Source organism: Wolffia australiana, chromosome 5 (assembly GCF_029677425.1).
Source record: "Wolffia australiana isolate 7733 chromosome 5, ASM2967742v1".
Lineage (NCBI taxonomy): Eukaryota > Viridiplantae > Streptophyta > Magnoliopsida > Alismatales > Araceae > Wolffia > Wolffia australiana.
Window position 1 is genome coordinate 4,375,642 of NC_135839.1, and position 12,325 is coordinate 4,387,966.

The 12,325-nt window shown below is 36.4% G+C and overlaps 1 protein-coding gene across 1 annotated transcript; it reads left to right on the top strand.

Moving 5' to 3' along the window:
• The first annotated feature begins 7,340 nt into the window (after positions 1-7,340).
• On the top strand, positions 7,341-8,063 carry LOC144703656 (ATP-dependent helicase/nuclease subunit). Its single transcript, XM_078575884.1, has 2 exons — positions 7,341-7,605; positions 7,740-8,063. The coding sequence occupies exons 1-2, from the start codon at positions 7,477-7,479 to the stop codon at positions 7,815-7,817; spliced, it is 207 nt and encodes a 68-aa protein (XP_078432010.1). The 5' UTR covers positions 7,341-7,476; the 3' UTR covers positions 7,818-8,063.
• The last annotated feature ends 4,262 nt before the right edge of the window (positions 8,064-12,325 follow it).

Here is a 12,325-nt window from a genome sequence, read left to right on the forward strand (position 1 = left end):
AATTCACTCATGGAACCTATTTTCCATCGATTGTCGTGTACGTATAGCCCTTCATCTACTTGACGCTCCTTGGATGACCTAAGGTATGGTCAACTGTCAAACCCTAATCGCTCATCCAGCTAGTACTTATGCGTTCAAAAATCATCGAAGAACTCTTCAATGATATTTCATTGCCTTGACCAAGGACTTCCTCGCATCATCTTCCTTGAGTTGTCTCCTCTTATAATGAGGGTGGACGATCCCATCCTGACTACTCAATCATCTTTGTAAACTTCTTGATGCACCCGAACTAAGACTATTTTGAATCCCATGATTAGGGAGATGTAGGTCATAGTCAAAGTATATATGTCCGCCAAAAAGACATCTTTGGTGCCTCAGATCTAAGGACAACTTACACAACTGTGACATGAATCAACCTGATTGACACTTCAATATAATACAATTAATAGATTTTTACATACCAATTTAGTGAACTCTTTCCACTAAAGAGAACCCACTAACTATCCTGAGCGTCTCGACACTAATGGCTACAAGACCGGCCATACTCATCATATGAGTGAGGCTAGATAGTGTTATTCTATCTGGATACTTCGATGTCCTACTCACATATCTTTCAAATAGGAATGTTTAGAACACATGCTTAAAGACTAGTGATCTCTGTATTACGATCTCATCATAATTCACTAAGCGCGATCAAGTATTCATGGACTTCATTATAAGCATCACACGTGCACTATAATGATTACGTTCTATTAATGAACATTGAATGAGATATGAAATTTGTGATTGGCTTGCAAGCCACATATATTTCTATCATGTTTGACTCACGGGCATTTCAATGCATGATCCTTAAAAAGTGATTTCAATTTATATTCTCTATTTTGTGGTGTAGACTAAAAATCACAAATAAATCATCAGTAACACTCATTCCGAAGGGGTTTTCCTATCTCTGTCAAATGGTTTGTGATGATTCGTATATCCTTAGTGTATTCAATCATTTTTTGTTCCCACAACAGTCAATAGGTTTCCCTTAGTTTTTAGTTTTTATACTTTCCATCCTTATCTCCACCTGAATCCAAATTAGTGAAATGTTCTGATTATCACCAATCTGGATCCAAACGACTCCATTTATCTCGCAAGAGGGCAATGCTATCAGGGGTTATCTAAAAACTCCATTGAAGCACGCAAAAAATTATTACCTAATAACACCAATTACATTTATAACTATTTAAATAAATATCCCATAGGATTATCATCTCAATTATGACATGCATGCAGCTTCAATTCCTACATACTTCTATCAGGGTTAGATTTAATTTTATTACCTTCCATGTTTGATTTATAAATAATGATTATTAATGTTGTTTAAAGTAAAAAATATAATCAATTTGAATTTCAGTTTCAATACTTATAAGGAAACAAATATGCTCTCATGAAAATTATTTTATCATGCCTTCCCCAAAATTACTTTCTCATGAAAATATAGACAATCATTTAAACCTGAAATTAAAGTGGAAAATTACACACTACAATTTTTCTGAAGCAAATAGTGGACGTATTTTTATTTACATTTTGATTTTCTTAAATAAAGAGTTGTGACTAAAATACTTGAATTATAAAACTCTTTTTCTTGGAGTAGAGTGGCAAGATATTCATGTTATGTTAAACTGTGTCAAGGTCTTTATAAATCAGTTCTTCAAAACTAATACACAACTATTATGGTTTATTATTGATCCAAGAAAGATATTTCCATATATGATGAATTTTGGATTCAGGAAATCAATAGATATCAAGAAATTTTATCTATATTTAAATTAATTAGTTGTTTTAGGACTAGGAGTTGTATAGATGGAATTTCTATTTTTGTTTCAGTTGAAGACCTTAATTTGGATGAGTATAGCTCTTAGATACAAAAAGTGTAACTGTAATAATTGAGGATGCAACCTGAATGCTATTAAGTAAAATAAGCAATCAAATAGAAAAAAATTTCTGACCCAAAATAGGTTTTCCTATGAATTAGTTTCACTATTCGTCTTCTCTCCAAATTATTAAACTCCAAATTTTTTGATAGTCTCACGCACAATATCAGAAAGAATATGGTTTTACCCTAATAATCTTAAGATTTCAAACAAAATAGTTCAGTGCTGCAGCTAACCATTCAATCTCTATGACCCTAGCATGTTTTAGCGGAGGAAAATCTTCGCACTCAATAAATATGCTTTATCATAGTAATAATTAGTAGGCTATGGTAGATAATGTCCTGTGTTACTGATTTGTGCAGAGTTTCTGAGGTGGGAGTTTGTAATATTAAATATGTTTCACTTAACTTTATTTATTTAATACGAAGGGAAATATATTTTATGAAAAATATAATCTATATCTATCCCTTCTTTATTTGAGTTTCCATATTGATTGTATCTCAATAAAACTAAGAACATAACAAAGATGAAGAAAGTTACTGATTTTATCAATCCGTAGAACTAGGTTAAACCATTCTGATGGATATACAGGATAAGAAAGATTCTACTAATATTTTAAATCAATTTGTACTAAAAAATAGACAAAAAGTTCTTCGTCAAGTCAAATTAAAATAGCGTGTAATTAATTATTGCTGTGTATGTTTGGCAAGTTTTGGAGAACTTTTGTATGTTTGTCCAAAAAAACTCAGAAAAAACCATTAAATGTAGCCAATATAGTGAACAAAATAATCATTTTTCATTGCAAATAATCTTTAATAAAATTCATAATCATTAGATGAATTTTATTTGTGATACCAAACATAAAAATGACATATCTCACACAAATTATAAAATATAAAATACCATTAATGTGATAAACTTTTTGCTCAAACTTGTATTAAATTATTGCTTATATTTTTTAGATACCTCACTTCCCTGTTTCTGCGAGTCTTTCAAGATAGTTCCCTCTCACCACCTCTCTCTATCCTTGTCTCTTCATCCCTCCGTCTTTAATATCTTTCTCTCTCCCAGTCTCTCACACACACTATCTATCTTTCATTATCTCTTAATGATAATATACTCTCTAAATTACTGTCCCTACCTCACATCTATCCCAATCTCTAATGCATCTCTCTATCTGCCTTCATCCCGTCATCTATATCTCCCTCCCTCGTATATATCTATCCCTCTCTCACACAAAGACACTTACTCTCTTTCTATGTCTATTTTACTCTCAGTCTTATTCTGTCTCTTCCTCACTAACTTTCCCTCCCTATTATTTCCTCATCTGACTGTCTCTTTTTTCGCTCTGCCTCTCCATCATCTTGTGTCTCCCTCCATATCTCTTTCTTGTTGATTCCACCACAAATTTCCTCCATTTGGCTCTTTGAACGCTATCCCCACCTCCCTCCACCACTACCCTCTTTATCCCATTGTGTTCGCTTGGCCCAATCCCGATATCAGATGACGATATCAAGACGCATGCCGAACCAGATCTCAGAAATGGCATTTCCAATATCTGTTTATACCAATATTCGGATACTGGATGATGATTTTGGGTATCGGTTGCTCCATTTAAGATATCTGATAATGGAATCCATCTCGATATCGCTGTCCGTGCTCATCTCAAAGGTTAGGTGACAATATGCAATATCAATGTCATATATCTGTTTTTTTTATATCCGACATATGAATAGAAATATATTTTAAAATAAATATGATGCATAACAAAGCTAACGGGAGTCATATTTTATATTAGTTTGAGCATTTTTTCATATATTAAAGGTTTGCAATTAATATTTTGCTTATTAATTAGAACTTAAACTGGCCTAGAACAAAATGGGTCAAAAAGCCCTCATTGTGGGGCCCAATATGAGCCCATCAGACATTCAGTGATTCAAACAGGTAGAGCACAAAATTTTTTTTGACCATTTAAATGGTTTAAGGTATTTTTACCACTGTTAGCTTAACATTTTTCCCATATGGAACAATATGTGTTTGTTTTTAAATCGGTGTCTGAATAGCAGATATCATTATACTACCAATTTTCAATATTGATTTTGATATTTGTATATCATATTTTAATATTCAGTATCAGGTTTGATTTCTGGTACATGCATTCGCCAAGTCTAGAGGTATATGAAATCCATCACGACATCTGGTATCAGATGGATATTTGATATCCCTCCAATATTTGATATCTGAAACACCTGATTTTATCAAAATATTAGATATAGGTTGACCAATATCAGATATGATATGGATATCAGATGGGCAATGATACCATGCATTTTGTGTAATTTAATATGACCATATTTACATGTTTATTTGTATTAAATTAATCATATATGCATGTTATCAGGCATAAAATGTTTAAATTCATTTTTACAATGATATTCTTAATTTTCTGAATTTTTATGTATTTTTAGAGATTTTTTTGACAGCAGATTCTGAAAGAAAACATTTTTTGTGACAGAATATGATTTTTTAAGTCCAAATATATATTTATTTGTAATTTTTGGACTTTTATTTTATCTAATATGAATTTTAGAATATAATTTTGGGCTTTTCTGAATTTTCCTAGAGCAGGTGACGTGGACCAATCAGAAAAAGGAGGTATTTTTTAGCAATAAATGTGTTTCGTGGCTCAAAAAGAGATAATTAAAATATTAATATTTCTCTCCCCTTTCTCTCTCCTTAGGATATCCAACAATGACGGTCGGCGACGTGGCAGCACCATCGAGTGCCACATGTACACGTCAGGCACACATGTACGCGTGGCACGTACATGTCACATTTCTATTGGTTTAGAAGGGGAAATTGCTGACGTAGCACGCACTAATGTGGCCCCACGTCAGCTGTGATAAAAGCTATTAAATAATATATTTAAATAATAAATTATCATTATTCCTTTTTTATTTTTTTCACAGGGCGACACTTGGCGCAACGAGAGCCGTCGATCGTAGATGATGAGGAGGAATCTCAACCAATCATCACATTTAATGCCTAGAAGAGACAAAATCCTAACCAAATGATGTTACGACGCTAACGAGGATGAGGAGAGAGAAATATTTGTTTTAAATTGATGGCTAGAAATCATCCAACTTCTAAGCTTGATATCTGATGATCGAGAACTCTGATCAAGCTAAAATTTTAAGGGCAGCTTCATCTTTTTGTCCTCCATCCATAAATATGGTTGGATCTATAAATTGAGCCCCCGATCTTTATAAAAAACATCTTTTAGCTCACTTCCTCCTAGGGAGGCTGATTGAAGGAAAGTGAAGTTTTGAAGGTCCATCAAGTGTTCCTTGAATTTTACTTTCAGCAATCCCGATGTTGAATCTCTAGTGCTTGGGGAGGTTCAGTAAAGAAGTGGGAAGGTTGATCTGCAACAGGAAGATGCCATGATCCAGGAGGAATATAGCGATCTAAGGTTATCCTTTCATTTTACATTGAATTGTTTTCAACACGCTTAGTTAGTTTATCCATCTTCACCATCTATCACTCTCACCCATTACCATCCTCAATCCATTTTGTCATCGTCCCTACCCATCCTCACCTTAACCTTCATTTCACGTGCTCTCTACACCGTGACGATCTCGTCACACATCTCTCTCCTTTCTATTTCAACCAACATACATTACTACTACTCTCATTTATACCATCGGTCTACCTCATTCCCGCTATCCTTATCCCCGCATCCATACGCGTTTACGCCACTTACCACACCATTTTTACAATCCCATTTTGCACTCCTGTCTCGTCCATCCTAATCCTAAATTAATCAAACCCTAAAAAGCCATTTATCATCCTATTATCTACTCTCAACACGCATTCACTACTATATAAATAATTCCTCTCATTTTTGCTTCACCCAATTAAGATCGTACTTTCTGTAATATCCATTCCCTGTGGAGACGACCCATGCTCATCACTAACTTATTAAATTATTTACGAGTATCGGTTATAAATTTATTATTGATGAAACTCAAGTTGTCAACGACGTAATTTTTTCCCAAATTTTGAGTTTATCAGGCAACCCTACTGCCCCACTCACTTACTCTCTCACTCTCCATGCCTCTATGTTTACTATCTCTTAATCATTAATAGTTTGATATTATTGGAATTTTTGTGATTGACTATTCATCTAAATTAAATGCTAAATTCACGGCATGGCATGGATTGCTAAGGAGTGAATTAGGCTATATGAACTCATAATATATTGTTTAATAAAAGATGATAGCTTTACTTTTTTTTACTTAATATTGTAGTGTGGAATAGTGAATCAGGTTCCTAAATTGAATTTGAATTTATGATTTTGACCTTGACTTCAAAGCTGAGTTTGGCTTTGATTGGTGACTGAGCCTAGAACCAGACTAGACCAGAAATTTTATGGAGCAGGGACCAATATTCACTACTCATAGGTTTAATTACTCTAAAAAGAGTTGACATTCTGTAATCTACTGGAAGCAAGACTCAAGACAGAGGAGATGGTTGTTAGGCAAAGGGAGTATCCATGGCTCCCCATACGACCTACCGAAAAGAGGAACTAGGAAGAATGAGGGAACATATGGATAGACCTAATTATATCAGATATGAGAGATTACATGTCTGTATTTAGGGCTTAGGCAGACATGACATAGAGATATTTCTTATGTCATAAAAGAGATAGAATTAGAGAGATACGGATAGGTAGGGCCAATTTACAGGTTGGGCTCCTTGGGCCCTCTTGCAGACCTAATTTATACAAAATCTCGGATAATTAATCAGTCCATACAAACTGTTGAAGTGTTTCTCTTTTCATGCATCAATTAATACTGATAGTATACATTCTATATCAACAAATGAATAACTAGTGCCATAAAATTTTCAATCTTAAATAAATAAGACTGAATAATTCCAAACAATATCTGTGATATTTGAGCTAAGTAATAATGATGTAATAATTAATTAAATCCTAATGATAGTCAAAGTAAAACACATTAGCCAATAGCACTTCGACGCCTCATTTAAGTTAATTCAAACTAATTATGTTCATTATTTTTCTTGTAGAATGTTTATAATGAAGTCCTAGAACATATTGAATTATTAGTAAATTAAGATTCAGAGCTCTTGTACTTTCTATAGCATACTTTAAGAAATCATTTACTTGTATATAAATTTTTGGCTGTGTAGCAGAAGATGGGAAAACAAAATAAAAAACCAGCTTGAACCAATCTAACTTCCCAATAATTGAATCAATGGTGATCAAAAAGTATTTGGACTATCACTGAAGAATTATACAAATTCAGACGAATCTATGCAATGTTTTCATATGAAGAGAAAACTAGGGATAAGTATAACATTAAAACCAAGAACAGAAGCATATAAATATCATTGAATGGCAAAATTTGCTGGGTCGTGAATCCCAGGTTGAATCGCGAGTCTCCACTCCACACTCTGTCGATTCGATCGCGAAATCCCATTCGATTTGATCGCCGAGGCCATCGCGATTGACCCTGATCGAGTCGTGCGTGCAATGCCCTCAGAAATTAGGGTTAGTCCGCCGAGATCAGTGAGATGGGGATACATTCGAATCATCTCGGGCACCATTCTCGGTGGAATTTTAGGGTTTTATGTGATGCACAATCTTGAAACAGCGTACAAGGCAGGGCACATCCCTCTTTCACCCTACTTCGCTTTCAAATTTCTCTTTTTTTTGTATGATTCTTGATTGTTTTTTTCTCGGAAGAAATGCATGATTCTTGCTTGATTGTGCATTGTTCTTTTTGGTTTTCGCAGGAGAAGATGAAGGAGAGACTGGCCGTTTACGAGCAGGAGATGCTGAAGAAGAAGACAGAAGAGGATCTTACCCCTTAAGAACAACATCTGAGGCTGTCCATTGGGGTTTTGCCCTCTTCCATTTGCATCTGTTCTTGCTGTGGGCCCATCTCAGAACCAAAACCCTAGATCAAATTAAAGGATGACCCACTAATTTAACTGATGGAAATCAAGAGTGGAAGAGCCATTCTCAGAGCCTGGTTGTTTCTCTTTGTTTTTGGGTTCCTCATGTAGAAATCCAGTAGCATAAAACTTCTGCATTCATCCATTGCGATGGTTTGATCACTTGTGTAGTGAGGTTTTGTGGTTGTTGCACGGTGCGGTTTGATTTTTTTAACCAATCTTCAAACAGCTTGCCGAGCATCTTCTCCGCGGCAAGGCCTGGGACAGAGTGAATGGACATTAAAAGCTCTGAAAAGGATCATGCATTCATCCATAAGGATGGTTTGATCACAAGTGTTGGAAGGTTGTGTTGTCTGTTGCGCAGTGCAGTCTGAATGTTTGAACCGGCCTTCACACAAATCAATAAGTATTTGCTCTGCCCACTGCCGAGGCTTGGGCAGAGTGAATGGACATTAAAAGCTTTTATTCATCAATTGGGATGGTCTGATCATAGGCATTGGGAGTTTGTGTGGTTATTGCACAGTGCAGTTTGAATTTTAGAACTGCCTTTGACACAGCTTGTTGAGTATTTGCTCTGCCCACGGCACTGAGGCCTGGGGTGGAGTGAATGGACATTAAAACATTTGAAATAACTTTTTCATTCATCCATAGGGATGATCCGATCACAGGCGTAGGTAAGTTGTGTGGTTGATGAGCTGTGCAGTTCGAATTTTGGAACCACCCTTCGCACAAATTGATATGGACTGTGGAATTGATTTGATTGATTAAATGTTTGATCAGATTGAGCATTTGATGGATTGAATCCAAACGTTGGTCATGCATGCCAGAAAACTCATTGTGTAGGATTGACATTAAACAATCTGCTGAATGTTTGGATCAGATAACCCAAGCCGACTCGAACTGCCCGGTTAGGATCGGACCAGATCTAATTGTTGAAATTAGTTAAAAATAAATATATAGAATAAATGAATGACATAGAGAGAGAGAGGGAGAATGAGCGAGAAAGAGATAGATAGATAGAGAGAGAGAGAGAGCGAGTGGCAGAGAACTAGATAGGGAGAGAGAGAGAGCTAGAGAAAATGAGAGGGAGAGAGAGAGAGAAATAGTAAGCAAGAGAGGGAGCGAGAAAATGAGAGGGAGAGTGAGAGATCAAGAGAGAGAGAGAGAGAGCGAGTGGCAGAGAACTAGATAGGGAGAGAGAGAGCTAGAGAAAATGAGAGGGAGAGAGAGAGAGAGAAATAGTAAGCAAGAGAGGGAGCGAGAAAATGAGAGGGAGAGTGAGAGATCAAGAGAGAGAGAGAGAGAAAGAGTGAGCAAGAAAATGAAAGATAGAGATAACAAGAGAGGGAGAGGGAGAAAAAGTGAGCAATAGAGCTAGAGAAAATGAGAGGGAGAGTGAGAGAGCAAGAGAGAGAGAGAGCGAGAACAAGAGAGAGAGAGAGAGAGGGGCAAGCAAGGGAGAGAAAATAAGAGAGAAACAGGGAGAGAGGGAAAGAGATAAAATGAGCAAAAAGAGAACAAGCAGGGAGAGAGAGAGAGATTTCTCATTTTTTTGAATTGTTAGATCATGTCCAAACAATTAGAATATATTGTCGACCAATTCCGATTTGTGGAATTGGAGTAATCAAAATCTAAATCGAACTCAAGCAAAATCCTTGTTCAATCAAAAGATATGATGTGTTATGATAAATTGTCTTCTGTTCGTTTGATCCCTACAGCTCTCTAATCATTTGATGTCTAATCATTTGATCTAATATGATTTAAACTTTGATCCGTACAGCTCTCTAAGCATTTGCTCTACCCACCATTGAAGGCCTGGGGAAGAGTCGATGGAAATTAAAAGCTCTGAAACAACTTGTGCAATCATCCGTAGGGAGGGACAGATCACAGGCATAAGGAGGTTGTGTGGTCGTTGTGAAGTGCTGTTTGAACTTTAGAACTGCCCTTGACATAGCTTGTTGAGCATTTTATCTGCCCACTAACCACGGCTTGGTCTGTAGTGAATCGACATCGACATCTTTCATCAGCTGTGAAATTGTATGTTAATATGTGACTTATTTGGTTGATTGGTTTGGAGACAATTTGTGCATTGAATATTCCAAGTTCAATCAATATCAAGGTAGAATTTTTTTCTCATCGGCCGCCAGTTCCATGGTGTTAAGAAACGTGAGATGCCAATATGAGATCAAGAAGAGGTAGAGAAAAAGAGGAAGGGGCATCTCCCGATCTTCAATCAAATACCATTCAGTCTGAAACATTACTGAACAGAAGATAGAAATAGAGATTAGAGGATGGACAGGGCAACGGGCGGAGCCGCCGCCCTAGGAGACATATTTGAGTAAGAAAAGTCTCACTGAAACAATAACAGTACAAGGTTATTTATAATCTCAAAATGAGATCGCTTCTCAGCGAATCGTTGTGATTCAGTTATAGCAACTTATCGATTCATGGTTGTTTCCAAATGCAACCGTTTGATGGCAACCGTTGCCGGACCTTCACGTCGTCTCTTGAAAATGTGTACCTTTGTCTCCTCAATACATGGGACATTGCGCCTGACTATATAATCCTGTGGCTGAATAGCTTGGCCGGTGAACAGTTCCAATTTCTGCTCAAAACTGTTCCACTCACCGTCTAAGGGGTATGGGAAAGACGAGGATTCACCTAGTTGCGGAAAATTCACACACCAGACCTTCCAATCATCCCAATTCATCCAACTTTTATGAGTGTAGTGTTTGCCTGGAAGTTGTATTCATTCCAAGTGTATGAGCCACCTTTTGCAGTATTGTTTGAGGATTTTGACATTAGTGGTGCACAAACTCTTTGTCCACTGGTTAATGATATGTTCCTCTGAGGGTGTATCATCTTTGATGTAATTTTTCAATAATGAAAGAGGGTCCCGGGGTGACAAGGTGAACAAAATGGTAGGGACCAACCAGAGACAAGCCACCTGAAGATGCAGTGAAAAGGAAACAGCCATGAGGGGATGAGGGATTGCACAAGAGAGACGCGCTCTTCCAAAAATGATATAGTTCACTGGCTACCTGCCTAAAGGGGGGGTGCACTATTTAAAAGGGAAACATGTGTAGGGTTGGACAATTAGGACTGACTACTGGTTTGACCAGACCGCACCAGTTGGTCGGGCAGGTATATGTCCAAGGGTCAAACCAAACCAGAAAAAGAAGTAAATTATTAAATGCTTATTTATTATTTTTCTGTAAAATTATAAAAAATATTAAATTCAACTCACTTGAGAGGTTTCAATTGAGCTTAGTGTGGCAGCCATATAATTTGACCGTTGTGGAACCCACTTGATGTAGAGGAGTTCTTCGAAGGTGGGTTGCAAGAACTCATTAAAACCTATTTCTATATTGAAAGTTTCTTCCTTCTCTATTCACCCTGATAGTTCTCCATGAAGAAAGGGAGGGAGAAAGATCTAGAGAGGGAGATTGAGAGGGGTGAAAGACGGGAAGGGAGGCAAAGGGGCATTCTTTACCAGCGGTTCTAAAGCCCATTATGTGAATATTCAACATAACCATCAACATATATTTTCTACTTTTTTTGACATTGGCTATCAACCTGACCAGACTGGTCACATCCAGACTGGACTGAAACTGAATAAGAACGAACCAAAACCAGACCGAAATTTAGGTAACGTTTAGGTCTTTGATAAAAACTTGAACCAGAGCAGGACCGTCAAACCCTAAACATGCGTAAGGGAAATAACCGTGACTATCCCCATAAAGGGATCAGTGATTGTATCAGTTAGCTTCACAATTCCCTTGATCAAGTTGAATATGCGCAATTCCATTTGAAGTTCTCACACAGACAACTATTTTATATTGTGAAAACAATAACACAGTATCTTCTTAACAAGTCAACTTATCAACTTATTGCCTCATTGCATTGCTATGTTAACATTAGTTTGTGACAGCTCCTTCAGGATGTATTCTGTAATTTCACAATTATTATATTTAGAGAAGATAGTGTGTCATTAGAGGTCAGTGCATGCAATTTCCACTACACACTCTTTACCTTGGCATATGCTTCAGATGCTAGGCGTCTTGTAACAATGCAAAATTATCATGCTTCCTTGATCACTTCCTTTACTGAAAATGCAGTGTAAGACAATCAAGAGAAATTGAAACATTGATTATGCATAAGGTAGATACATACACTTGAGCAGCCCAAACAAGTCTGGTGGCACCAACGATATTATTTTATGTTCTTATTCTTGGTCATCTCTACTGTAATATGTTAATCGTTAGACCCCTTTCATGGAAAACATCTGCTCCACTATTTTCCCTTTTCGTTTCATAGGTTCCAACAATGTGAATTTTTTATGCTATAAAAAGAAATAATTGGATTTGAAATATTTGAGTAATTCATACATAATGTTTTGCTCAATTCTTGAGCTATAAAATATT

Bases quoted from the DNA above. Each gene is read 5' to 3' on its own strand.
- LOC144703656 (XM_078575884.1), top strand. From the start codon at position 7,477: ATGCCCTCAGAAATTAGGGTTAGTCCGCCGAGATCAGTGAGATGGGGA. The intron at 7,606-7,739 runs GCAGGGCACATC...TGGTTTTCGCAG, and splicing joins ATCTTGAAACAGCGTACAAG to GAGAAGATGAAGGAGAGACT.